At 69.7% G+C, this 27,012-nt stretch overlaps 1 protein-coding gene across 1 annotated transcript; it reads left to right on the top strand.

Moving 5' to 3' along the window:
* RRP12 (ribosomal RNA processing 12 homolog) lies at positions 1-25,722 on the top strand. The gene is made up of 34 exons (XM_084632972.1): positions 1-204; positions 4,535-4,770; positions 5,207-5,290; positions 6,584-6,660; positions 7,011-7,116; positions 7,495-7,611; positions 7,893-8,031; positions 8,346-8,473; positions 8,837-8,935; positions 9,067-9,158; positions 9,347-9,458; positions 9,659-9,744; positions 9,902-10,016; positions 10,689-10,831; positions 14,079-14,200; positions 14,977-15,041; positions 15,190-15,352; positions 16,471-16,625; positions 17,133-17,200; positions 17,601-17,694; positions 17,980-18,138; positions 18,267-18,347; positions 18,553-18,658; positions 19,065-19,172; positions 19,632-19,789; positions 20,578-20,669; positions 20,877-21,029; positions 21,390-21,559; positions 21,831-21,947; positions 22,476-22,525; positions 22,773-22,851; positions 23,960-24,027; positions 24,616-24,698; positions 25,271-25,722. Exons 1-34 carry the CDS (start codon positions 66-68, stop codon positions 25,371-25,373), a joined length of 3,867 nt encoding a protein of 1,288 aa, XP_084489098.1. The 5' UTR covers positions 1-65; the 3' UTR covers positions 25,374-25,722.
* Positions 25,723-27,012: the final 1,290 nt, after the last annotated feature.

The following is a 27,012-nucleotide window of genomic DNA, read 5'->3' as shown; positions in this document are numbered from 1 at the left end:
GAAGTGGGCCGCACGTGGTTTCCGCGTGGCCGGCGCCGCGGCTGCTGTGTCCCGCCAGGCTCGCGATGGGCAAGGCCGGGAGGCTCCGCTCCGGGGCCGCCCGCAAGCTCCGGCGCTGGCAGAAGGGCCACAGCAGCGACAGCAACCCCGAGAGCCGCCGCCACCGCCTGGCCGCCCGCAGCCGCTTCTTCAGCCGGCCCGCGGGTGAGCGGGGCTGGGAGCCGGGGGGGCGCCGGGCTGGGGGGGCCAGGCAGGGGGCGGGGCTGGGGGAAGCGGGGCTGGGGGGGCCAGGCAGGGGGGCGGGGCTGGGGGAAGCGGGGCTGGGGGGGCCAGGCAGGGGGGCGGGGCTGGGGGAAGCGGGGCTGGGGGGGCCAGGCAGGGGGCGGGGCTGGGGGGGCCAGGCAGGGGGGCGGGGCTGGGGGAAGCGGGGCTGGGGGGGCCAGGCAGGGGGCGGGGCTGGGGGGGCCAGGCAGGGGGCGGGGATGTGGGAAGAGGGGCTGGGGGGGCCAGGCAGGGGGCGGGGATGTGGGAAGCGGGGCTGGGGGGGCCAGGCAGGGGGCGGGGCTGGGGGGGCCAGGCAGGGGGGCGGGGCTGGGGGAAGCGGGGCTGGGGGGGCCAGGCAGGGGGCGGGGCTGGGGGGGCCAGGCAGGGGGCGGGGATGTGGGAAGAGGGGCTGGGGGGGCCAGGCAGGGGGCGGGGATGTGGGAAGCGGGGCTGGGGGGGCCAGGCAGGGGGCGGGGCTGGGGGGGCCAGGCAGGGGGCGGGGCTGGGGGAAGCGGGGCTGGGGGGGCCAGGCAGGGGGCGGGGCTGGGGGAAGCGGGGCTGGGGGGGCCAGGCAGGGGGCGGGGCTGGGGGAAGCGGGGCTGGGGGGGCCAGGCAGGGGGCGGGGCTGGGGGGGCCAGGCAGGGGGCGGCGCTGGGGGAAGCGGGGCTGGGGGGGCCAGGCAGGGGGCGGGGCTGGGGGGGCCAGGCAGGGGGCGGGGATGTGGGAAGAGGGGCTGGGGGGGCCAGGCAGGGGGCGGGGATGTGGGAAGCGGGGCTGGGGGGGCCAGGCAGGGGGCGGGGCTGGGGGGGCCAGGCAGGGGGGCGGGGCTGGGGGAAGCGGGGCTGGGGGGGCCAGGCAGGGGGCGGGGCTGGGGGGGCCAGGCAGGGGGCGGGGATGTGGGAAGAGGGGCTGGGGGGGCCAGGCAGGGGGCGGGGATGTGGGAAGCGGGGCTGGGGGGGCCAGGCAGGGGGCGGGGCTGGGGGGGCCAGGCAGGGGGCGGGGCTGGGGGAAGCGGGGCTGGGGGGGCCAGGCAGGGGGCGGGGCTGGGGGAAGCGGGGCTGGGGGGGCCAGGCAGGGGGCGGGGCTGGGGGAAGCGGGGCTGGGGGGGCCAGGCAGGGGGCGGGGCTGGGGGGGCCAGGCAGGGGGCGGCGCTGGGGGAAGCGGGGCTGGGGGGGCCAGGCAGGGAGCGGGGCTGGGGGGCGCCGGGCTGGGGGGCGCCGGGCTGGGGGGGCCAGGCTGGGGGAAGCGGGGCTGGGGGAAGCGGGGCTGGGGGAAGCGGGGCTGGGGGGGCCAGGCTGGGAGCGGGGCTGGGGGAAGCGGGGCTGGGGGGGCCAGGCAGGGGGCGGGGATGTGGGAAGCGGGGCTGGGGGGGCCAGGCAGGGGGCGGGGCTGGGGGGGCCAGGCAGGGGGGCGGGGCTGGGGGAAGCGGGGCTGGGGGGGCCAGGCAGGGGGGCGGGGCTGGGGGAAGCGGGGCTGGGGGGGCCAGGCAGGGGGCGGGGCTGGGGGGGCCAGGCAGGGGGCGGGGCTGGGGGAAGCGGGGCTGGGGGGGCCAGGCAGGGGGCGGGGCTGGGGGAAGCGGGGCTGGGGGGGCCGGGCTGGGGGAAGCGGGGCTGGGGGGCGCCGGGCTGGGGGAAGCGGGGCTGGGGGAAGCGGGGCTGGGGGGGCCAGGCTGGGAGCGGGGCTGGGGGAAGCGGGGCTGGGGGGGCCAGGCAGGGGGCGGGGCTGGGGGGGCCAGGCAGGGGGGCGGGGCTGGGGGAAGCGGGGCTGGGGGGGCCAGGCAGGGGGCGGGGCTGGGGGGGCCAGGCAGGGGGCGGGGATGTGGGAAGAGGGGCTGGGGGGGCCAGGCAGGGGGCGGGGATGTGGGAAGCGGGGCTGGGGGGGCCAGGCAGGGGGCGGGGCTGGGGGGGCCAGGCAGGGGGGCGGGGCTGGGGGAAGCGGGGCTGGGGGGGCCAGGCAGGGGGCGGGGCTGGGGGGGCCAGGCAGGGGGCGGGGATGTGGGAAGAGGGGCTGGGGGGGCCAGGCAGGGGGCGGGGATGTGGGAAGCGGGGCTGGGGGGGCCAGGCAGGGGGCGGGGCTGGGGGGGGCCAGGCAGGGGGCGGGGCTGGGGGAAGCGGGGCTGGGGGGGCCAGGCAGGGGGCGGGGCTGGGGGAAGCGGGGCTGGGGGGGCCAGGCAGGGGGCGGGGCTGGGGGAAGCGGGGCTGGGGGGGCCAGGCAGGTGGCGGGGCTGGGGGAAGCGGGGCTGGGGGGCGCCGGGCTGGGGGGGCCAGGCTGGGGGAAGCGGGGCTGGGGGAAGCGGGGCTGGGGGGGCCAGGCTGGGAGCGGGGCTGGGGGAAGCGGGGCTGGGGGGGCCAGGCTGGGAGCGGGGCTGGGGGAAGCGGGGCTGGGGGGGCCAGGCTGGGGGAAGCGGGGCTGGGGGGGCCAGGCAGGGAGCGGGGATGGGGGAAGCGGGGCTGGGGGGCGCCGGGCTGGGGGGGCCAGGCAGGGGGCGGGGCTGGGGGGGCCAGGCAGGGAGTGGGGCTGGGGGAAGCGGGGCTGGGGGGGCCAAGCAGGGGGTGGGGCTGGGGGGCCAGGCAGGGGGCGGGGATGTGGGAAGCGGGGCTGGGGGGGCCAGACAGGGAGCGGGGATGTGGGAAGCGGGGCTGGGGGGGCCAGGCAGGGGGCGGGGCTGGGGGAAGCGGGGCTGGGGGGGCCAGGCAGGGAGCGGGGATGGGGGAAGCGGGGCTGGGGGGCGCCGGGATGGGGGGGCCAGGCAGGGGGCGGGGCTGGGGGAAGCGGGGCTGGGGGGGCCAGGCAGGGGGCGGGGATGTGGGAAGCGGGGCTGGGGGGGCCAGGCAGGGGGCGGGGATGTGGGAAGCGGGGCTGGGGGGGCCAGGCAGGGGGCGGGGATGTGGGAAGCGGGGATGGGGGGGCCGCACTCTGTCCTTGAGGGGCCTGAGGCACAAGCCACCCAGTCGATCTTCACACCCAGCTCCTCCTGGTGCTGGGGCCCCCAGGCTGCTCCCCGTGCGGAGCCCCTTTCCCGGGTCTCCTGTGGCGCTAGGTGGTGCAGGCTGGCCCCCCGGGGTGCTTGTAAGGAGACGCTGGGGCCTGCAGGGGGTGGGGCGGTCCTTGGGCTCTGGCCCAGTGCAGTGCTGTGGCTCAGTCCAGTTTCCAGCTCCCTGGGGGACGGGGGAGGGAGTGGGGCGCAGCATGGGGCTGGGGGGAACAGCTTGTCTATCGGGGTGCTGGTCTTGGGGCAGAACTGACCTGCACCGTGCCATGGGGCCTGCTGCTGGGCGGTTGGCAGGCTGCGTCTGGCTGGCAGCTGTGGGATGTGTCCGCTGTCCCAGGTGTGGGTTGTGTGGGAAGATCACGGGCTCTGGGTCGGGGCCTGCCAGCCTGCGTGTCTGAGTGGAGCACAGCGGTCCCGCTCCTGGCTGGGGCCTCTGGGTGCGACTGCACTGCAGCCAGTAACACCTCTGCGAAGGTGATGCAAAGCCTGACGTGCCGGGCTGCGGTCCCTGGACTTGAAAGATGCCAGGAAAACGTGCCCGGGTTATAAACCCCTTGGTGTCGTGAGCGCCGGGGGGCAGTGCTGGGAACCGGACCTGGCACGACTCCTGTGCTGGGAGCTGCAGGAGGCCAAAGCACGGCCCGTGCCCTGGGGGTGTTGAAAACCCAGGTGCTGCGGGTAACGCTGGCTGGGATTTGTTTCTCTCACCCGTTTGGAAGCATCACCTCTCAACTTGGGAAGGGAAATGCTGCTCTGGCAACGCACAGTTACCTGCCACAGCCGGGGCCACAGGTGGTGAGAGCTGCCTGCTACCTTGGCGGGAATCAGAAGCTACCTGGAAACTGCCGGCGTCTCCGCATTGCACTGGCTAGGAGATGGTGACAGGGCTCTTGAGTTCCCGGACCCCCCTGCCCTGACACAGCACAGCCAAGCACGCCTAAGGCTTTGCCTCCTGAGGGGGAGGAGGCTGGGCTGGATGGGCTGGCCTGGGGTGTCTGCACCCCGGTGAGCAGCCTTATAGACCCCCTGCTCCCTCGCTCACTGCTCTGCCTCCTTGGTGGTTCTGGCCCAGGGCTCTTGTTCCACTGGAGATCTGTGACCCTGCCAGGCCGCCAGAGGTCCATGCGCTGCAGGCCTGGCCCGGCCCGGAGGACCCGTGCGAGGCCAGGTGTTGGCTGCATTGGCTGCATGGCAGTGTGAGGATTAGGGCGCCAGCCTGGGGGAGGGGAGGGAATTCGGGTGTCGGTCTGGCCGGCCCTGAGCATGTCCGTCCCACAGAGAAGAGCGACCTGACTGTGGATGCCCTGAAGCTGCACAATGAGCTGCAGTCGGGGTCCGTGCTCTCGGAGCTGCCGGGCCAGGGCGCCCAGCTCCGCATGGAGGAGGACGACGACGGACCCGCTGTCAGCGAGAAGTCCTCGCGCACCTTCCTGAGCGGCTTGAGCGACTGCACCAACATCACCTTCAGCAAAGTGCAGCGGTTCTGGGAGTCCAACTCCGCGGCGCACAGAGAGGTGGGTGGGGCGCTCAGCTTGCAGGCGGGGGAGACTCTGGCCTTTGCCTCGGGGGGGAGGGGATTTGTGCACTTGGGGCCTTTGTGAGCACGTTGCCCCCTGCCCACGGAGGGGGTGGCGTGTTCTGGTGCCAGGTTCTTGCCCCCCGGCCTGGCCCAGATGCTGTGGAGGGGTGGGGCGGCATGTTCTGGGGACGGGTTCTTGGCCCCCCAGCCTGGCCCAGATGCCACAGAGGGGGAGGGGCGGTGTGTTCTGGGGCCGGGTTCTTGCCCCCCGGCCTGGCCCAGATGCCGCGGAGGGGGGGGCAGCGTGTTCTGGGGTTGGGTTCTTGCCCCCCGGCCTGGCCCGGAGACTGCGGAGGGGGTGGGGCGGTGTGCGCTGGGGCCAGGCCTGCGTCCTGTGGTGCTCACCCGTCCCCTCCTGCATGCTCTCGCAGATCTGTGCCGTGCTGGCTGCGGTGACGGAGGTGATCCGCTCACAGGGCGGCACGGAGAGTGAGACCGAGTACTTCGCTGCGCTGGTGAGTGGTTGTTGTGTGTGGGGCAGGTCTCAGCTAGAGGTGGGGAGCAGCCTGTGCTGGGGGGCGCTGGAAGGGACTGTGACCTTCCCTCTGCACTGGGCTGTCCTGGGGTAGCTGGATGGGCTGCGTACGGCCAGAGGCTGCGGGGGTCTCCGTGAAGGGCCCTGGGTACTGTGGCAACAGAGCTCTGGCTAGGAGGGCCAGGTGCTGGACACCCCCCTCCCCCTCCAGCTGTGCTCAGTGGGGCTGAGCCCTGGGGCTGGGGGGTGGTTCCTTCAGCGAGCCAGAGGTGAAGCCGTCAGGCAGTGTGAGTTTGAGGGACATGGACTCCACCATGGTGGGCCTGGGGGTGTCCAGCCGGGGGTCCTAGCCAGGCGGTTGCCGTGCATAGAGGGATGGGCTGGGGATCCGTGAGTGGCTCTTGGTGGAGCCCTAGAGGCTGCCTGCTCTGCTATCCCTGACATGGAGCGCCAGCTGGGTCGTGGGCACTCCCTCCCGCCGCCCCCGTGCTCGCCCCCGGCCGGGCCCGGCAGCGGGGTCGCCCGCCGCCCCCGGCCGGGCCCGGCAGCGGGGTCGCCCGCCGCCCCCGGCCGGGCCCGGCAGCGGGGTCGCCCGCCGCCCCCGGCCGGGCCCGGCAGCGGGGTCGCCCGCCGCCCCCGGCCGGGCCCGGCAGCGGGGTCGCCCGCCGCCCCCGGCCGGGCCCGGCAGCGGGGTCGCCCGCCGCCCCCGGCCGGGCCCGGCAGCGGGGTCGCCCGCCGCCCCCGGCCGGGCCCGGCAGCGGGGTCGCCCGCCGCCCCCGGCCGGGCCCGGCAGCGGGGTCGCCCGCCGCCCCCGGCCGGGCCCGGCAGCGGGGTCGCCCGCCGCCCCCGGCCGGGCCCGGCAGCGGGGTCGCCCGCCGCCCCCGGCCGGGCCCGGCAGCGGGGTCGCCCGCCGCCCCCGGCCGGGCCCGGCAGCGGGGTCGCCCGCCGCCCCCGGCCGGGCCCGGCAGCGGGGTCGCCCGCCGCCCCCGGCCGGGCCCGGCAGCGGGGTCGCCCGCCGCCCCCGGCCGGGCCCGGCAGCGGGGTCGCCCGCCGCCCCCGGCCGGGCCCGGCAGCGGGGTCGCCCGCCGCCCCCGGCCGGGCCCGGCAGCGGGGTCGCCCGCCGCCCCCGGCCGGGCCCGGCAGCGGGGTCGCCCGCCGCCCCCGGCCGGGCCCGGCAGCGGGGTCGCCCGCCGCCCCCGGCCGGGCCCGGCAGCGGGGTCGCCCGCCGGGCCCGGCAGCGGGGTTGCCCCACTCACCCCAGCTGTGTTGCCAGATGACGACGCTGGAGGCCGTGGAGTCGCCGGAGTCGCTGGCTGCTGTCGCCTACCTGCTCAACCTGGTGCTGAAGCGGTGAGTCGCCCCCGCCCACGGGTTAGTCTCACTGCCCCGGGGGGTCGGGGCCTGGGCAGGGCGAGGCAGCGGCCAGGGATGGAAACAAGGTGTAGGGAACAATGCAGGGTGCTGCTTGCAGGCGGAGCCGTGTGGCCGCTGATGACTGGTGTCTCCGAGTTGAGCTGGCAGGACCAGCCGTGTCGGAGGGTCCCACTCACAAGGGGGCTCACCCTTGAGCTCCGGGGTGTGGAAGGGCTGGGAATCGCGGCTGGGGGTGTGGGGTGGAGGCAGTGCAGCGCATCTCCCATTGTCTCCCTCCCCATTGCGGGCCCCCAGCCATGCTGACGCCCTCCCCTCCCTGCCCGCAGGGTGCCAGGGCCCGTGCTGATAAAGAAGTTCTCGGACACCTCCAAAGTGTTGATGAGCATCATGGCCTCGCAGGCTGGCAGCGGCCCCTCCTCCGCCCTGCGGTGGGTGAGTGCAGGACGTGGGCAGGGGGTCACTGGGGTGCGGCTGGCTGGGGGTTGTGAGCTGGGGCAGCTGGCTCGGACTCCCTGCCCTCAGCGAGGGTGTGACTGGTACAGAGCCATCCCCTTGTGCTGAGCGTGCGGGGGGGAAGGACAGGGTGTGTCTCCCCCAGCATCCTGGGGTTCCTGCCGTCCCTGGATGGGTCAGGCTGGTGGGGGTGCTCGGTGCGGGGGAGGGGCAGTCTGACTTTCGGGGCTGGGGGGGGTCAGGCGTGCGTGGGACGAGCAGCCTGACTTGGGGGACTGGTGGGGGGAGGCAGGCAGTTGCCCTGGCTTGGGAGGGTGGCACCGATACCCACGTGTCCCTGTTGGTCTCTCCCTGCAGGTGCTCTCCTGCCTGGCCACGCTGCTACGGAAGCAGGACCTGGCAGCCTGGAGCTACCCTGTCACGCTGCAGGTTTACCACGGCTTGCTGAGCTTCACGGTCCACGCCAAGCCCAAGGTGAGCCCATCGGGACCCTGTGGGGTGCCCCTCCTGCCCCCCAAGTGGGGCCCTGTGTAGCTCTGCCCCAGTCTGCAGGATCTTGCTAGGGCGTAGGTCTGGAGCTGCTTGGTCTGTGCGATGCCTTGGGCGCAGGGGTCCCAGCCCCACGGGGCCTGGTCAAGCAGGCAGGTGCACTCCAGGGGCTCCCAGCCCTGGCTCTCGCAGGTGTTGGCCTCCCTGATCTTTGGCAGGAGGCTGCCTGGGGCACCCCCTGCTCACCCCGCTCCCATGCTCGGCAGGTACGGAAGGAAGCCCAGCACGGCGTCTGTTCCATCCTGAAGGGCAGCGAGTTCCTGTTCGGGGACACGGCTCCCACACACCACCCAGCTGCACAGTCCACAGCCCGGTTCTGTGTGCAGGAGATCGAGAAGTCCGGAGGTACGGGAGGGACGGGGACGTGGGGTGCACAGCTGTGGGGGGTGCGTGGGGACCTGGCTGGGACGTGGGGTGCACGGGTGTGGGGGGTGCATGGGGACCTGGCTGGGACGTGGGGCTACTGGGTGACTGCCGGGCTCTGGGGTCTGTGCTGGGCTTTTTGGCCCCTGGCCCCTGTGCTGCTGCCCCTGAGCTGCATGCTGTGGGTTCGGTGTTGAGCTCTCGGGCCCCTGGCAGAGGGGTTCAGTCATGGGGGCCTCGCTGGCTGGGCCTCGCAGGGGGCTGTTCTGTGTGTTCATCTCTGCCCCGTTTCCCAGGTACCAAGGAGGCCACCACCACCCTGCACGTCCTGACCCTGCTCCGGGACCTGCTGCCCTGTCTGCCCCTGGCCGCGGTGAAGACCTGCTGCGAGACCCTGCTCCGCGTCATGACCCTCAGCCATGTGGTGAGCAGCCGGCCGGGCTCCGGGAGGGAGGGGACCCATCACTGTCCTCGGCCCCCAGCTTCTCGCTCCGGGACCGACCAGGCGCTGTCTCCGGGCCGTGACACACCAGGGCTAGGACTGCACAGCACCCGCTCCCTGCCGGCCTGGGCCAGCTCCGCGGGGTCAGGCAAGGGGGCCCTGCAGGGTACTGGGGTGCGTGCGGGGGACACCTGGACTCCATCTAGGACAATTCCGCCCCTTCCCGCTGGCTGCAGCGTTCATGGGGCTCCCGGCTGGGGCTGGGATCTGCCCAGGCCTGTGGATCGAGGGGCCCAGTAGGGCAGCACCTTCCCCCATCGCTCCGTAACGCTGTGTCCTTTGCAGCTGGTGACGGCGTGTGCCATGCAGGCCTTCCACAGCCTCTTCACGGCCAAGCCTGGCCTGGCGTGCCTGTCTGCCGAGCTCAACGCCCAGATCATCACCGTGAGTGCCGGGGTGGGGGCAGGAGGGCTGAGGGATGGGGGCGGGGTCAGAGGGAGGGGGCTGAGGGATGGGGGTGGGGTCACGGGGAGGGAGGCATCTTTCACTGAGCCCGCCCCGCCCTGCCCTGCCAGGCCCTGTACGACTACACGCCCAGCGAGAACGACCTGCAGCCCCTGCTGGCCTGGCTGGCCGTCATGGAGAAGGCACACAGCAACCTGGCCAGGTAACAGGCTGGGCCGGGATCGGGGTGGCAGGGGCTCCCATGGGGGGTCGGGTGCGGGGGCCCCTGGGGACGGGGGGAGGGGAGCAGGGACCCCATGGGGGGTGATGGGAGGGAGAGCGGGGGCCCCTGTTGCAGGAAGGGGGGCGGCCGGGGGCTCTCCCTGGTGCTGGACCCTCTCTCTCTTGCAGGCTGCAGAGGGACCTGTGCTGGGGACACCTCCCCCGCCTCTTCACGGCTGCCGTGAGCTGCCTCCTCTCCCCCCACCCACAGGTGCTGGCGGCCGCGACCCAGACACTCAAGGTACCGTGAGCAGCTGCTCCCCCCGTCCCGCCCTGGCCTGGCTATTCCAGCCCCCGCCATGGGGCACCAGGCTTTGTTCGGGCAGGCTGTGGTGGAGCGCTGCACGCTGGGATCTGCCCCGCTGCAGCCTGCTCCCGTCCCTGGCCCGCATGGAGCTGAGGGGCGTGACTAACCCCTCCCGTCCTGACTGCCCCCTGCAGGCTCTGCTGAGCGAGTGCGTTGCTCCCCACATGGCCGAGCTGGGGCCCATTTCTGCCTCCGCCTCCCACGTCTGCAGGATGTTCAGGTGAGCGGGGCCTGCCTGGCTGTGGGGCTGGGGCTGCCCCATGGCCCCCTTCCCTCCCCACCTCCGGGCTCTTGTGCCTGGCCCGCAGGGAGCCCCGTGTGATGGGTGCCGGGACAGTGTGTCCTGCAGTGACGGGCGGTGCTCTCTCCCGGTGCAGGGCGGTGGAGGAGGGCTTGACGTACCGATTCCACGCGGCGTGGGCCTCCGTGCTGCAGGTGCTGCGGGCCTTCTTCGAGACGTGCGGGAAGCAGTGCCATCCCTTCATGAGGAAGGTAAGGGGGCAGGGAGAGCCCTGGGTGCTCGCTCGGAGAGGGGCCTGGGCTCGGGGCTCTGGGGCTGGGCCTTGCAAATGCTTCCCATGATACAGAGGCTGCTGAGAGCCGGTCGGTGGCTCTGGCTTCCCAGAGGTGGGCATTTGGGTGGCGAGTGGGCGCTTAAAGCCCCGTCCTGGGCATTCCAAGGGCCGTTCCAGGGTAGCAGGGTGGAGCGGGAGTCCAGCAGTGGCTTCCCAGACCCGGGCTGGCCTACGCTGCAGCAGCTGGCCCAGAGTGGGGGAGTGTGTGCATGGCACCCTGCTGCCCGGAGCCCGGGTTGCTATGGCTGAGGGGCTGCATGCCCCTGTGGGCCGGGCCTGCCCTTCCTGCCCCGGGGCGAAGGAGGTTCCAAGCGCTGTCCTGGGGCCAGAGATCTCTGGGTAGGCTTGCTCCTGCCTCCTTAGTCCACCCTGGCTGGTGCTGGCTGCGCTCCTCTTCAGAGGTGGCTGCACTGGCATGGCCCCACCTAGAGCGCCTGGGGATCTGCTCTGAGAAGGTCTCGGACTGTGGCCAGGCGTGCGACTGTCTCAGTGGGGCGGGGGGGGACACCTGCCTGTGGATGGGGGTTGCTCTCTGGCACAGGGACCCTCGGGGAGGAGTCCGTGTGACCACCCCGTCTCTGCTCTGCAGTGTCTCCAGTCCCTGTGCGACCTGCGCCACTCCCCACACTTCCCCCACACCAGCGAGCTGGACCGGGCAGTGGGGGCTGCTGTGGCCAGCATGGGCCCTGAGGTGGTGCTGCAGGCTGTGGCCCTGGAGATAGATGGCACGGAGTAAGTACAACCCCCGGGCGGCTGCAGGGAGCCACGGCTGGGCCTCACCCTCCTTCAGACAAACAGCTGGACGGGTCCAGGGACCGGATCCCAACAGGGCTGTACCAGGAGCCCTAAACCTTTACGCATCCTCATGGAGTCACGGGGTCTGGTCTATGCCCCAGGCTGTCCCCAGTCTGCCGGGGGTGACCCCTTTAGTGGGCTGGACCCAGGGCCTCTCTCTGCACTGCAGGGGCAGGACTCCCCACCGGGCCTCCGGCACCAGCAGTCCCTGTCTCTCCCCGGGGCTCCCTGCAGCGAATACAGCCAGGCCAGACTCCTGCAGAAGGCTTGTGCTGTAGCTTTGAGTGTTTCCAGGGACACAGGCAGCCCCTTCCAAACAAGGGAACTGGCTATTAGTCCCCTGGCCATGGGGGCTGGAAGCCCTTCGTGAAGGCTACAGCACAGACCCTTCTGGGCAGCCCAGCCACGCTCCAGTGAACCTCCCGTCAGGCTGCGTCTGACCTCCTGAGCAGTTCCCAGGTGTCACGGAGCCCCAGGGTCAGTGCTACAGCCCAGAAGGAAGAGTGAGACCCCTCGAGGGCCTGGCCCGCTGAAAGGTTTCTAAGAGCATAAGAACAGCCATGCTGGATCAGACCAGTGGCCCCTCCTGCCTGATAGCTGTTGCTGGCCCTGTCCTCCAGGAACTTACCGAGTTGGTTTTTGAATCCACTTCTACGTTTGGCTTTTTCAGCATCCCCTGGCAAGGAGTTCCACAGGCTAGCTGTGTGGTGTGACGTGCTCCATGTGGAGGTTCTCACCCTCCGCCCTGTTAATGTCATTCGGTGACCCCATTCTGTGTGTTATGTGAAGGCCCCAACCCCTCCTGGTCTCTTCCCGCCCCGCACCGCCCCGGCGCCTTCTGCACACCTCGGAACAGCGGATCCCCTGTGGGCGGGAGGGAGGTGCTGATCGGTGGGGCTGCCTGTGGGTGCTCACCACCCACCATGTTTTCCCCGTGGGTGCTCCAGCCCCGGAGCACCCACGGAGTCGGTGCCTATGAAGTGAAGGAGTAAATAACACCTCCTTCTTCACTTTCTCCGCGCCAGTCACGATTTTATAGACCTGGATCGTCTCCCCCTGAGTCGTCTCTTTGCCAAGATGAACTGTCCCAGCTTTTTTAATCCCTCGTGCGGGAAATGCTCCATCCCCTTCATCGCTTTTGTTGCCCTTCTCTGCACCTTTCCCAGTTCTCACCAGGGTTCCCTCTAGTTTTTCCCACCCGTGTGCGGAATGAATTTTATGTGCACCATTATGGAAGCGACGTGTGACCCATCACCTCCATGTTGGTGCACGTAACAAAATTCAAGCAGCAGGAGTGGGGCCAAGGGGTATGGAGAGTGGGAGGGGGCGGGCTCTGGCGTGGGGCTGGGGAGGAGGGGCTCGGGGATGAGGGGCTCAGGGCTGGGGCAGAGGGTTGGGTGCAGGGGATGAGGGCTCCGGCTAGGGGTGCAGGCTCTGGGGTGCAGCCAGGGATGAGGGGCTCTGGGCTGGGACAGAGGGTTGGGTGCAGGGGCTGAGGCTTTGGGGTGCAGAAGGGTGCTCCAGGACTACAGTGGGGAGAAAGGACTCTTCCCTCCCCCCCAGCTCTCTCTCCCCACAGCAGCATCTGGGCTGGGGGGGAGAGGCGGCAGCTCTGCTGTGGGAGGTGCCCCTCCCCTGGCCCCAGCAGGTCTGGGCTGGGGGAGGGCCGTGGCAGGTTGGGGGCCCCTCCCCTGGCTGCGGCACGTCCCCAGGCGGGTTCCCTGGGCACCTGTGCAGCACTAAATGGGCTGCTGCACAGCCATGCAGCTTACAGAGAACGTAGGTTCTAATGTGTCTTCTTTGAGAGGGGGCAGCCAGGTCTGTACTCGGTGTTCATGGTGTGGGCATGCCCCGGATGTATATAGGGGAAGTATGATATTTACTGTCTAGTTATCTTTCCCTTTCCTAATGATTTCTAACATTGTTCGCTTTTTTGACGGCCGCTGCACATTGAGTGGATGTTTTCAGAGAACTCTCCATGGTGACCCCAAGATCTGTTTCTTGAGTGGGAACAGCTAATTCAGATTGCAGCGTTTTGGACGCATAGTTGGGATTGTTTTCCGATGGGCATTGCTTTGCATTTGTCAGCGCTGAATTTCTCCGGCCATTTTGCTGCCCAGTCACCCAGTTCTGTGAGGTCCCTTTTGTAACTATTTGCAGTCAGCTTTGGACTATCTTGAGTAATTTTGTATTGTCCGCAAACTGTTGACCCCTTTTTCCAGATCGTTTGTAATGTGTTGAACAGCACTGGTCCCCGTCCAGACCCCTGGGGGACATCGCCGTTTACCTTGTTCCATTGTGAAAACTGACCGTATATTCCTACATTTTGTTTTCTATCTTGTAACTAGTCACTGATCCGTGAGAGGGACCTTCCCTCTTATCCCATGACTCCTTACTTTTCTTAAGAGCCTTTGGTGAGGGACCTTGTCAAAGGCTTTCCGAAAGTCCAAGTAAACTATAGCCACTGGATCCCCGCATCCACATGCTTATTGACCCCCTAAAAGAATTCCAGTAGATTGGTGGGGATTGAGTTCCCTTCACAAAAGCCATGTTGACTCTTCCCGAGTATATCACGTTCGTCGGTCTGTGTGTCTGACAATTCTGTTCTTTACTACAGTTTCAGTCCGTTTGTCCGGTACTGAAATCCGGCTTAGCGGCCGGTGTTTGCCGGGATCACCTCTGGAACCTTTTTTTAATAATCAGCGTCACACTAGTTACCCTCCAGTCATTTGGGACAGAAACTGATTTAATCCAGTTAGCAGTTCTGCAGTTTCACGTCTCAGTTCCTTCAGAACCCTTGGGTGAATCCCATCTGGTCCTGGGGACGTATTGCTGTTTATCAGTTTGTTCCCAACCTCCTCTAGTGACCCCTCAGCCTGGGACAGTTCCTCAGATTGTCACCTAAGAAGCCTGGCTCAGGCGTGGGAATCTCCCTCGCGCCCTCAGCCGGGAAGAGCAAAGCAAAGAGTTCATTTAGTTTCTCCGCAGCGGCCTTGTCTGCCTGGAGCTCTCCTTTCACCCCACTGTCGCTTTGGCTGCTTCCTGCTTCCAGCGTAGGTAGTAGAGTGTTTGGTGTGTGTGAGCCTTTGGCCCGTTCTCCCGGACGCTGTTCCAGCATGGGGGGCGAAGCCCCGATCCTGCGGAGCACCCCCTGCTGCACCTCACCTGTGTGTTCCCTCCACAGGGAGACGCTGGATTTCCCCCGCAGCTGGCTCCTGCCGGTGATCCGGGACCACGTCCAGGGCACGCGGCTCAGCTTCTTCACCAGCTATTTCCTGCCCCTGGCGGCCACCCTGAAAAGCAGAGGTAACTAGTGGGGGTGGGGGAGGGCCCCAAGGCGAGGCGCAGCCATGCTGCAGGCAACCCCTCCATTCAGCCTGGTGCAGGAGGCAGGGGGTGTCCCCATACTGGGGGTGGGGTGAGCTGCTGGGGGACATGGGGGCTGTCCCCAGAAGGCATGTCCCCATGGGGCACTGAGCCAACATGGCCCCCGCAGGGCAGGCAGATGAGGAGCACTGGCTGAATAAACTGCACCCTGGCCCATCTCCTGCTGTGGGTTCAGAGGCCATGGTCTGGGTGCTCTGCTCCCCAGGGGCCCTGAGATCAGAGGCTGGTGGTGCCTTTGGTCTCTCAGACTCTGCTGCCCCCCATGGGCAGATTTGCCCCATCGCAGGTGGCCCCGGGACGCTCCCAGGGATGCCCCTCCCCGGGTTAACTCTGGGGTTGCAGCCTGCAAGTACCCACGCAGGGAACGGGTACGGGAGGGTGGGCGCTGCTGTCTAGCCGAGGAAGGCCTAAGGCGACCCGGGGCTGGAAGCTGGAGCGAGACACACCGAGGCAGGTAATCAGGCATGGATCTGTGCCAGGGCAGGGAATTAACCCTGGAACATCGCCTCGGGGCGGGTGGCTTCTCCGTCACTGACCATGTTTAAATCCAGGTGATCGGCTCTGGGGTCGTTGCGGGGCTGGTCTCTGGCCTGAGCTGTCCAGGGGTCAGACGAGTGGGTCCCAGTGAGTCCTTCTGGCCACAGGGTCTAGGCACCCCCTGCAGCCCTCACGCCCCTCTTGTCTCTTTGCTGCAGCCGTGGAGCTGGCGCAGGCCGGGAGGAGTCTGGAGTCCAAGATCTATGACACGCTGCAGTGTCAGGTGAGAGGCTCAGGCCCTGGGGCTCCCAGGGTGGGGCTCCCAGGAGCAGGGGCCTGCAGCTAGGCTGGCTGGATCCTCGCGAGGGGCGGCTCTGCCGTGTCAGGCTGGTGTCCCCTCCGCCCCTTCACGCACCTCCTTTACCTTTCAGATCTGGACCATGCTGCCTGGCTTCTGCACCAGGCCCACGGACTTGGCGGCCTCCTTCAAAGGGCTGGCGCGGACGCTGGGCACGGCCATCAGCGAGCGGGCAGACCTGCGGCTCACCGTCTGCCAGGCCCTGCGCACGCTCATCAGCAAGGGCTGCGAGACAGGTAAGGGCCGGGCCCTGGGGTGCCCCCGGCAAGGGGACTGGGCCACTCGGCAGGTGGAGGGGCACATTGCTGGGGCAGGCGCGCATCCTTCAGCGGACTGGGAGCTGCAGTGCGGCAGGGCCGAGGTCCAGTCTCTAGGGCCTTCAGTCCGCCCTGAGCCCCCCAGGGTGCTGGAATGCCCAATGGTCTTTCCCATCCGGGCTGGGTTCTGTCTCTCCTCCTCCACTCCTGTCCCCGCCGTGTCCCGTCCTCCTCTCCCCTCCCCCCCCGTGGATCCCAGGGTTGTGGGAAGGTATCACGGAGTCCCTGGGCGATGCTCTGGAACTGCTCCCTACGAAGCCAGTCAGGACTCTGGGGCAGTCGCCTTCCTGTGAGCAGCCTGTCTGCAGGACACACAGCTCACCCAGCTTCCACCTTCCTGGGTCTGACCTCGGAGCATTCAGCATCCTCTGCCCCTCCGTGCGCTTCCCCCAGCAAGTCCGCCCAGGAAGGCTCCTGGGGAAGCCAGAGGGTCCTGCCCCCCAACTTCGCAGTCAGACGTGACTCTTAGCCAGCCAGTAACACAGAAGGTTTATTAGACGACAGGAACATGGTCTAACACAGAGCTTGCAGGTGCAGAGAATGGGACACCTCAGCTGGGTCCATTTTGGGGGCAGTGAGCCAGACAACCCCGTCTGCCCTTCACTCCATGTCCCCAGCCAGCCCCAAACTGAAATTCTCTCCCACCGCTCCTCCTCTGGGCTTTGTCCCTTTCCTGGGCCAGGAGGGCACCTGATTCCTTTGTTCTCCAACCCTTTAGCTCTCACCTTGCAGGGGGGAAGGGCCCAGGCCATCAGTTGCCAGGACACAGGGTGTCGGCCATTCTCTGTGTCCAGACCCCTGCACACACCTGCCCTCTGGGGCTCTGCAATGATCATACACCCTTACCCCACCCCCTAGATACTTAAGAACTGCCTAGGGGAAACTGAGGCACCCCCACACTATTCAGAGGAAACATTAAGAACAGTCCCACTTCGTCACAGAAGGTGCCAGGCGTGAGCAGCTGGATCCCTCTTGGGGCGGTGGGTGAGTCCGAGGGCCCTGGGTGCAGACCCTCACTGCTCTGTGCCCCTCCCCAGACGCCGAGCGGGCGGAGGTCGGCCGCTTTGCCAAGAACTTCCTGCCCATCCTGTTCAATGTGTACAGCCAGCTGGGGGACGCTGGGGAGGGCGCAGCCCATCGGCGCTCATTGCTGGACACCGTCCGCACGTACCTGACAGTCACTGAGCAGCAGGTGAGGCAGGCGGGGGCCCGGACCAGCCCTGTGGGGCAGGGGGTAGCTTTGCGGCATAGGGCAGCGCAGCCAGCTGTAACGATGGCCCGGGGAGCCCATGGAAGCAGCTCCCTGCGGGGCCTGCCGCAGAACCAGCTGCTGGCGTCTAGGCGCTGCGGAGCCCAGGCCTCGGGATGCTGAGTGACCATGGCTGGGGGGGTCATTCCCCCTGCCAGGGGCCTCACAGAAATGCTGTGTCTGGGTAATGCCTCTGTGCTGGGGAGGAGCACACCCCAGGGATGAGGTATTGAATTCCCTCTGGAGCTGGTGCGGGGCTCAGCGAGGACCCTGGGGAGCTGCCCTGGGGGGCTCAAGGCTCCGCTGCCTGAACTTTTGGCCTTGCTCAGGGGCTGCCACATGCTCGCCATCTCCTGCGGGCCAGTGGGCAGAGCCGTGCTGAGCGGGGGTTACGCGGGTGGGGTGTGGCCCCGAACTGATCCCGGGCCGGCGGCTCGTCCCCTCCTGCAGATGGTGTGCGGGTTCCTGGAGAAAGCCAGCGAGAAACTGACCAGCCCCGAGAGCACCGAGTTCACCAGGTAATGCCGCAGGTTAGCGCTCTGCCTGCCACGCCCCTGGGCGCCCCATCCCCGGGCCTGGGCACAGCCGAGCTGCTGGGGGGCACTGCACAGAGCGCTGGAAGGGACCTCCTGACCCTCACAGTTCCTCCCCTCCACAGACTCTTCCTGATCCCCCTTCTGACTGGGTGGGTTGTTTGCCCTGCTGGTGCTGGGGGGCTGGCCTGGAGCCTGCCTCTGCTGGTGGCTAGGAACGTCTCACTCGCGGTGGCGGTGTGGTCCTGGCCAGTGCCCCCCCCCCACTTGTTCTCATTGCTGCTGGGCGGGGGGGCATGGCGCTGAGATCCTTCCCCCCTCCAGCAGGGAGCCGGGCAGAATCCTGGGCATCCCACCTCCCCTCCGCTAACCCCCTCTGCTGCAGGCTCTCCATCCTGGACCTGATAGTGGCCATGGCGCCCTACACCGACGAGCCCTCCCTGGGTGCCCTCTACCGCACCATCCAGCCCTCCCTGCAGGTGAGTCGCCCAGGCTGGGGCTGGGGCGGGAGGGGACTGGGCGCCCTGCGAGGGCCTCCAGGGTGCTCCACTTCCGGCTCCCCGATCCCTCCATCCCTCGCTGCAGGCTCTCTGGAGGGGGCCTGGCTCCTGACGCCTCTCCCTGGATCTGGGGAGCGGAGAGGCTCTGCGGCTCGGGGGTCTCTGGCTGAGGCTCGCTCAGTGGAGCGGGGGTGAGGCTGGCTCTCGGGGGGAGAGGTGTGGGCAGGGGCTTGGCTGACGCCGTCTGGTGCCGTCTCCCCGCAGAGCAAGGAGCATGGCATGCAGAAGAAGGCATACCGCGTGCTGGAGGAGGTGTGCGCGGCTCCCCGGCTCCCCTGCCAGGCCTTCGTCCGCAGCCACCTGGCGGAGCTGAAGAGAGATCTGCTGGGCTCCCTGCAGAGCACCGCTTCCCCTGCCAAGAGGGTGAGCCGGGGTTGGGGGCAGGCGATGAGGAACCTGTGGGCGTGGGGCAGACGGCATGGCCCGGGGGGAAGGGGGGGCGCACAGGGGTGTCTCTGGATCTGACCGTGCTGCCCTGCTCCCCTCCCCAGCCACGGCTGAAATGCCTGTTCCACATTGTGAAGCAGCTGACGGCTGAGCACGAGGACTTCGTCGTGGCCCTGGTCCCAGAGGTGAGCGGGGGGGGCTTGGCCCCTGGGGCTGGGGGGTTCCGGGGGGGTGGCACGCGCAGCCGGGCTGTTCTATGGGAGCGGGCTCCTTGCAGAGTGCTGCTAAAACTTGGTGCAAGCGGCGCCGGGGGCGGGCGGTGGCGGGCGCCGGGGGAGCGGCAGCGGGTGCCGGGGGGGGCGCCGGTTCTGATGGTGTTTGCGCCGCCAGGTGATTCTCTGCACCAAGGAGGTGTCGGTGGGGGCCCGCAAGAACGCCTTTGTGCTGCTGGTGGAGATGGGGCAGGCCTTCCTCCGCTTTGGCCCCACACCGCAAGGTAAGGCGTCCCTGCCCCCTTCCCTGCCTGCCCTGCCCCCTTCCCTGCCTGGGCCCTGCTCCCGGCCCGCTCTGGACCTCTGGGTCCTCCGATTTCCACCCCCATCCATGCCAAGGCCTCTCCAATGCTCATTCCACCAGCCCAGCCATATAGCTGCTTCCAGCCCCCTCTGTGGGAGGCCCTGCCTACCCCTCTGTCCCAGCCCCGTGGGGCGCAAAGGCCTGTCCTGCACGGCCCCAGTGGCCAGCATGCCTTCCAGTCCCCTGCCCGTGCTGTGGGCTGCAGAGGGGCCTGCCGGGGCCGGGCACCAGGGCTAGCCTGGCGGAGGCCTCCAGCGGAGCCGGGAGGCCTTGGAGCTGCCACGGGGCCGGGCCGAGCTAACGCGGGGCTGTCCCTTCCCGCACAGGTGCCATGCAGCGGTTCCTGCTCCTGATCTCCGCGGGGCTGACGGGCTCGGTCACCATGGTCAGCTGCACCGTGCTGGTGCTGACCTGCCTCCTCTTCCAGTTCAAAGGTGAGGGGCTCTGTGGGGAGGGGTGGGAAGGGCTGTGCTGGGGCGGGGGCTGGAACCCCAGCTGCTCGCTTGACGCAGGGCTGAGCAAGGGGTGTCCGACCCCCTGCGGCTGGGGCAGTCCCCGGGCACCTCCGCTGGCGCTCGCAGCCGGGCCTGGGGGTGGGAAGTGCCCCAGCCGCGGGGGCACTGGGTGCACATGGGGAGCACCATCGGGGCCTGCTGCACCCCTGGGCCAGCGGCTAGGGGCGCTGAGACTGGCCAGAAGGCGGGGCGAGAGGGAAGGCCCTGCCCCATGGCTAAGGGGGCTGGCGCTGAGCACAGGTCGTGTTGGGCAAGCGTGTCCTGAGCCAACTCTCTCCAGCCTTCTCCCCCGGCTCCACCCCCCTGGGGCGGCTGCTGCCCCGGCCTGGGGGGCTGGGGGGACCCCGCTGCCCGGCCTGAGCCCTGTGCCTCTTGCAGATCAAATGGGGCTGGCGGTGGCAGAGCAGCTGCTGCACAACGTCTGCCTGCTGCTGGGCTCGCGCACGCGGGACGTGGTCAAGGCCGCCCTGGGCTTCCTCAAGGCAGCCCTGCTGCTGGTGGATGCCCGGCTGCTGGCCAAGCACGTCCAGACCATGGTGAGTCGGGGTCAGGGGGGCAGGCCGGGGGGCCTCCAGAGAGGGAGTGGCTGCCTTTAGAACAGGGTCCCTGCCCGGCGTCCATGGGTCCTGCCCACAAGCTGGGGGCACATGGAGGGGCCCTTCCCTTGCTGTGGCTGGCTGCCTGCCCCATCTAGGGCCATTAGAGCCCAATCCTGGCCCTGAGGTGGATGCTGCCAATCCCTGTTCCTAGTGACCCACGCGAGGCCTGCCCTGCAGCGTGGGGGCCCGGGCGAGGCTCCTTTCCCCCAACAGCTGACAGGGGTCACTGCGCTCCGGCCGACTGCCCAGTGCCTGGGCTCTGAGCACGTAGGGAGAGCACCCGCTGTCAGGCACCCACCCAGCGTCAGCTTCCCCCTCCCAGCTGGCAGGGGAGGGTGGCAGGGCTGTGAGAGCTTGGGGGGCAGGGGTGACCGTGCAGGGAGGGTGAGGCCTGGCTGGGGAGTGCTGAGCAATGTCTGAGGAGTGGGGCCCATGGGCAGGGGGAGATGGTGCAGGGGTGAAGTGTGCTGTCCCATGGGGGTGGGGGATTGTGGTGAGGGGAACATGCATGCTGTCCCTGGAGATCGTAGGGGGGTGCCTGCATATTCTCTTGTGGGGAAGGGGATGGGGCGGGCACGCTCTGTCCCAAGTGGGGGGGGGCAGAGGATGGGGGGTGGGGGGTGCTGTCCCAGGGACGGGGGGTGATGGGCGCTGTCTGGGGAGGGCTGGGGATGGGGGACGCGTGCTGTCCCGGGGACTGGGGGTGACGCGCTCTGTCCCGGCAGCTGGAGGCCGTGGGGCGCCTGACGGACGACATGCGACGTCACTTCCGCATGAAGCTGAGAAACCTCTTCACCAAGTTCATCCGGAAGTTTGGGTGAGCGGGCTGGGGAGTCGGGGGGCTGCGGGGCTTGTGCTCGGGCCGAAGGCCAGCCAGGGGGCTCCAGCGCATGGGCTGTCCCCTGGCTTTGAGCTGGGCGGGGGGTGCATGTCTGGGGGAGGGGAGGCTGCTCTGTGTCGGGGGGTGTCGATCAGGGGGCTGTGCCAGGCTGGGGGTTGCTCAGCTCTCTCTCTCTGCCCCCAGCTTCGAGCTGGTGCGGGGGCTGCTGCCCCCCGAGTTCCACAAGGTGCTGCTGAACATCCGCAAGGCGGAGGCCCGGAGCCGCAAGCAGCGAGCCCTGAAGCAGGCGGTGGCCGCGAGCGAGGAGGAGGTGCCGGTGCAGCCCAGGGGAGACAGGTACTGCGGGGAGGGCAGCCCATGAGCCCAGGGCCTGGCACGTGGGGAGCCTCTGCCAGCCACGGCGCTGCCTGGCTTGTCCATCAGGAGACTTGTGGGGCAGGGACACCTGGGCCCAGGCCTGGGTTCCTCAGGAGTTGGGGAGGGGGGTGAATGACGCCCCAGGGCCTGTGCTGGGGGATGGCGTGGGGTTGAGGAGGGGTTCTCATGCCCCAGGGCCTGTGCTGGGGGTGGCATGGGGCTGCGAGGGTGTCTCATGCCCCGGGGCTGGGCTGGGCTGGGCTGGGCTGGGGGGTCTCGTGCTGGGCACTCTGCATTGGCCTGGCACAGCACCCTTTGCCGACTCTCTCTCCGTCCCAGCATGGAGGAACTCCTGGCCGACTCAGACTCGGAGGAGGAGGAGGGCGAGAGGCGCGGCGGCAGAGAGCAGAGGAAGCAGGCACGGCAGAAGAGCCAAGCCTGGCTGAAGGAGGGCGAAGGGGATGAGCCTCTCAACTTTCTGGACCCCAACGTGGCCCAGAGGGTGCTGGGTAAGGAGCGGCTGATGGGGCCCAGCATTGAGGACGTGGCTGTATCAACTCGGGGACCTTGGCCGTTGCCCCTGCTGTCCGGGTCAGTCCCCGTTCCCCAGTGCACGCAGGCTGGGCTTTGGGGGGCTGTGCACGGTGGGGTAGCCATGGGCATGCCCCAGCTGGGGGTGGGTTGGGTGGCTGGCCGGCCGTGTTCCCAGCCAGGGCCCCTCTCGGCTCGAGCTGTGTATGCCCCGGGCTCCCTAACCCCTCCGTCTCTCGGCTGAACCAGCTACGAAGCCGAGCAGCGGCAGGCCTAGGGGAGCGAGCCATGACTTCAAGGTGTCGGCGGACGGGCGCCTGGTTATCCGCGAGGGTCCCGAGGACGAGGACGACGAGGGAGCCAAAGGTACCGACCCGGGTGGAGAATGCGGGGACCCAGCTCCCCCACACCTCCTCTGGAGGCTCAGCAACCTGCTCCGGGTTCACCTCCTCCCACCCAATGCTCCACGTTGGGCCGCCCCCTCCCTGCCCCAGTGCCCGCAGCTGGCATGCTGTGTGATGGGGCGTGGGCCCCGGAATGTCTCCTGGCCCTGGGCATGGGGTCTGGGGTCACCCCTCTGCTGGGCTCATGGCAGCCAGCCTGGGCAGTGCTGGGACAGTCTCACCCCGGGCGGGGGCGCTCTTTTGAGCTGTGAAGCTGCCCGGCCACACCCACCTGGTGACATGGGGCAGCCATAGCAAGCAGGTCTCCCCTTCTGGCAAAGGTGCCCTGGGGCCCCCCCAGCAGCCCTGCTGGGCACAGCAGCAGGGGAGCTGTGTCCGTCCCTGAGCCACCCTCCGTCTGGCTATGCCGAGGCAGGAGGTCCCAGCCCCAGTGCTGGGTGGGTCCGGGCCCTGGCTCCCGGCTCTGACCCAGCTGTTCGCTGCTTTGCAGGAGTGGATGAGGAGATGGCCGACCTGATGCAGGAAGTGGGGATCCGGAGCGTAAGTACCAGCACTTGCCCCCAGGGCCGGGGTAGGGCTCCGACCAGTCACGCCCTGCGGCCCCAGTGGGGGCTCGTTCCAGGGGAGAGACTGGGACCCGGGGCAGGCCCTTGTCTCTGCCTGGGGCACAGCCTTCTGGGCAGGGCCTCGCCAGCAAAGCAGATACCCATGGCGGGGATGGCGGCACAGAAGGATGGGGGGAGCGGGGGTCCTAGCTGCTCCTGGCTGAGCTGCCCTCTCCCTGCAGAAGAAGGCTCAGAAGCGCCGGTTCCGGGAGGAGGTGGAGGACGAGGAGCCGGAGGACGGGACCCAGTCGCACTACAAAGGTGACTCCAGGCTGCGTGGTGCTGGCTCCAGCATGCGTGGGGGCCGGCCGGCCCGCTGCCCCCAGCCCCTGCGCAGCCGGCCGGCTCCCCGAGGGCGGGGCGTCCCGAGGCCTCAGCCTTGGCTCCCAGCCCCTGCGCAGCCGGCCGGCTCCCCGAGGGCGCGGCGTCCCGAGGCCTCAGCCTTGGCTCCCGCCCCCAGCCCCTGCACAGCCGGCCGGCTCCCCGAGGGCGGGGCGTCCCGAGGCCTCAGCGTTGGCCCCCAGCCCCTGCGCAGCCGGCCGGCTCCCCGAGGGCGGGGCGTCCCGAGGCCTCGGCGTCCCGAGGCCTCAGCGTTGGCCCCCAGCCCCTGCGCAGCCGGCCGGCTCCCCGAGGGCGGGGCGTCCCGAGGCCTCAGCGTTGGCTCCCGCCCCCAGCCCCTGCGCAGCCGGCCGGCTCCCCGAGGGCGGGGCGTCCCGAGGCCTCAGCCTTGGCCCCCAGCCCCTGCGCAGCCGGCCGGCTCCCCGAGGGCGGGGCGTCCCGAGGCCTCAGCCTTGGCTCCCAGCCCCTGCGCAGCCGGCCGGCTCCCCGAGGGCGGGGCGTCCCGAGGCCTCAGCCTTGGCTCCCAGCCCCTGCACAGCCGGCCGGCTCCCCGAGGGCGGGGCGTCCCGAGGCCTCAGCGTTGGCTCCCGCCCCCAGCCCCTGCGCAGCCGGCCGGCTCCCCGAGGGCGGGGCGTCCCGAGGCCTCAGCGTTGGCCCCAGCCCCTGCGCAGCCGGCCGGCTCCCCGAGGGCGGGGCGTCCCGAGGCCTCAGCCTTGGCCCCCAGCCCCTGCGCAGCCGGCCGGCTCCCCGAGGGCGGGGCGTCCCGAGGCCTCAGCGTTGGCTCCTGCCCCCAGCTCCTGCGGCTGGAGCTGGGTCCTGGATGGGCTCAGTCACTGGCACACCCTGGCAGCCCCGGGGATCGCCCCCACCTTGCCCATGGCCTGGGGCAGAACTCAGGGGTGTGGGATGCCCAGCTCTGTGCTGGTTCCTGCCTCTTGCCCTCCCCTGGGTAGGGACCATGAACCGGGGCCCCCTCTCCCAATCTCAGCCCTGGAGCTGCATCTGATGCACGTTTGCTGCTATTTTTCAGCTGGAGGCTCCGGCATCCACCGGCAGCTGGGCGCAGGGCCGGCGCTGGGGGCAGACTACAAGGCCAAGGTAAGGAGGCAGGGGGAGTCACTTTCCATGGGCTCTCAGGGGGGCAGGCTGAGGGGCCTGGGGGTGGAGTAAAGCAGATCCCGGGGGGGATGGGAGGGTGTTGTCCCCCCTGGCTGCAGGGCCCCGTCTCCAGGGGCTTTGGGGTCTGCCCTGGGAGGGAGCAGATGGCAGGGCAGTGCTGTTGCCTGGCACCCCCCCTTTGCAGCGTGTGGGCTGTGTGGGCAGTTTCCCAGCCTGGAGCTGCAGCATTTCCCTGGCCATGGGTGCAGGGGGCCCTGCCCTGGGGCATGTTCCCTGGGATTGTCTCTCTGCCCTCACGGTCTCCTGGCCTGGTTCCCTCCCTGGAGCAGGTCTCTGCAGGGCTGGCATGGCCCAGTGGCCGCCCCTGACCAGGTGGACTGCAGCCCTGCTGCCTGGTCCTGGAGGTGGCTACAGCCAGGCCGGGCTCTGGGCTTGGTGAGAGGGGTGGGGCTGGACCCTGCTGGCCCCGTGGCTGCATCGGGGCCCCCTGCCCAGGGCTGTCAGCATGCCCGCCCCGACCTGGGTGTGCTGGTTCCTCACCCCCCCCCCGCCCCGTGTGCTCCCCAGAAAGGCCGAGGTGACGTGAAGAAGAAAGGCCGGCTGGACCCCTACGCCTACATCCCGCTGAACAGAGCCAAGCTCAACCGAAGGTGAGGCTGGGGTGGAACTGGAGTGAAGCCAGGAGTAGATCCCTGTGCTCCGTGGCCCTGCCAGCCCCCCCTGCTGGGAGAGGCCACGGCTGGAGTAGCCAGGATCCCTCCCCCACCGCCAGTGCCCTGCCCCCCTCCCCACAGCACCCCCTGCTGGGAGAGGCTGGGGCTGGAGTAGTCAGGAGGCCCCCCCAGCCAGTGCCCTGCCCCCCTCCCCACAGCGCCCCCTGCTGGGAGAGGCTGGGGCTGGAGTAGCCAGGAGCCCCCCCCAGCCAGTGCCCTGCCCCCCTCCCCACAGCACCCCCTGCTGGGAGAGGCTGGGGCTGGAGTAGTCAGGAGCCCCCCCCAGCCAGTGCCCTGCCCCCCTCCCCACAGCGCCCCCTGCTGGGAGAGGCCGGGGCTGGAGTAGCCGGGAGCCCTTCCTCCCCCTTCCCCCCACACAGCCAGTGCCCTGCCCCCCTCCCCACAGCGCCCCCTGCTGGGAGAGGCCAGGCGCTCCCCACTCGGTGGCTTGCTCTGGAGCTGGCTTTGGGCAGTGCCCGCTCTAACCCGTGCCCCCTGCCCCCGCCCAGGAAGAAGGCGAAGATGCAGGGACAGTTCAAGGGGCTGATGAAGGGGGCCCAGCGGGGTGCGCAGACCGGCCGCAAGCACCACCAGAAGGAGCGTCGCGTGTGAGGTGGGGCCCCTCAGGGCTTTGAACACCCCTTCTCCCCACACCCCCTGCCGCCTTCGAAGACCCTCCCAGGCCGGACGCTGGTCCCTGCCTGCCCAGAGCCCCGTCTGCCCTTCCTGGGGCTGGTGGTTGGGGGCAGGGCGGGGGCTCAGCGTGGCCCCGGCAGGAGGAGATGGACACTGATGGTGTGAGATTTGTTCCGGACACGGGTGGGCTCCCAGCTGCAGCTGGGCCCTCTGTTTTGGGGAGGAGGAAGCTGCCTTGGCACGGAGCCAGGCTGGGGAGTGGGGCGAGCCAGTGACTGGCTGCACTGAACCAGCATGGTGAGAAATAAACACGGTGCCCACCTCACGCGGCTCCCTCGCCGTTCGTCCTGCCAGCAGGGCCCTGCTGTGCGGGGACAGTGCCCGGGGTGGCACCAGAGTGAGCGGCGGGGCCAGGCCCCATCGCTCCTCCCCACACTCTGCCCATTAACCCTCCCCGCTGTGGCTGGTTCCAGCCTCCCAGCAGCCTCCTGCTGCCCCCCCCCCAATGCTGTGCTCAGACCCATGGCGGGTTTGTCCAGTGCCCTGCGCCCATGGGGCCTGGAAACGGGACCGGGCCTGGCACTCTGGGGTGTGGCTGGGCAGAAAGCGGCCGTGGGGAGGCTGGGGGAACTGTACGCTCACTCCGTTCCCGCCCGCCGGCTCGTGGGGCTGAGAGCTGGGCTGCTGGCCAGTCCCCCCACCCCCAGCCTGTCCCAGCCGGCTCTGCTAGGGCGCGGCGTGTCCCATCCCTGGGCCGGGGCCTGCCGGGGGCGCTCTAACCGGGCTGGACTCCGCTGCTCTGAGCGGGAGCATTGACCCCCCCCGGCCCCCCGCCGCATGCAGGCTCGTACTGCTCCGAGGCCCGTGTGGTTTGTTAGCACTGTGCGGGTACGCGAGGAGACCCTCGCCCCCTGAAGCGGGCTGTAGACCCCGCTGGGCTGGGCCCGGAGAGGGTGGGGACGAGCTGAGGAATGTCTCCGAAAGGCCTCACGGCCCAGCCAGGGCCTCGCCGGGCAGCCGCGCTGGTCGGTGCTCCAGGGAGGAGAGCGGGGCTGGGGAAACTAGGCCGCTCGACGCTTCTGCGGTGGCAGTGTGGCCTCGCCAGCCTGCTGTGCCAAAGCAAAGGAGCCAACAGGTCCCCCAGCCCAGCCCAGCACCCGGCACTGGGCCTGGGCCTAAACCACTGTGGTCACAGGCAGGGAACAGGGGGAGCAGGGGCCCCCCTCCAGGCTGAGGCCCCTGACTGGGAAGTGAGTAGGGCAGGCAGCCAGATGATCCCAGCGTGGGGCCTGCACCTCATGCTGCCTGCAGAGGGAGGCAAATCCCCCCCAAGGTTGCTGCCGGTCTCGGGGGGGTGGGGGGGGAAGGAGATTCCTAAGGTCACCAGTTAGCCCCTGTGCAGGGGAGCAAGACCCATGGGCCATGTCCCTGAGGGGATTCTCTGGGGAGCCTCAGAGCCCCAGCCCTGAGGAAGGAGGAACAAAAAAATCCAGCCGGGACCCAGCTAATGGTGCAGTGGGTCTTTCTCTCCTTGGCCAGCGCAGCGACCCCCGTCATGTCCTCTGTACCCAGCAAACACGCTGTGGTGGAGCCCCGGGGGGCACTAAATCCCCGT

This window comes from Lepidochelys olivacea, assembly GCF_965140295.1.
Source record: "Lepidochelys olivacea isolate rLepOli2 genome assembly, chromosome: 7".
Lineage (NCBI taxonomy): Eukaryota > Metazoa > Chordata > Testudines > Cheloniidae > Lepidochelys > Lepidochelys olivacea.
This window is presented reverse-complemented; position numbering and strand designations above follow the sequence as displayed.

What these genes read in the sequence shown, in the direction of transcription:
- RRP12 (XM_084632972.1), top strand. Translation starts at nt 66, where the DNA reads ATGGGCAAGGCCGGGAGGCTCCGCTCCGGGGCCGCCCGCAAGCTCCGG. An exon ending in CCTCCTCCGCCCTGCGGTGG is followed by an intron (nt 7,117 to 7,494) that starts GTGAGTGCAGGA and finishes CTCTCCCTGCAG; the next exon opens with GTGCTCTCCTGCCTGGCCAC. An exon ending in AGGAAGTGGGGATCCGGAGC is followed by an intron (nt 22,526 to 22,772) that starts GTAAGTACCAGC and finishes CTCTCCCTGCAG; the next exon opens with AAGAAGGCTCAGAAGCGCCG.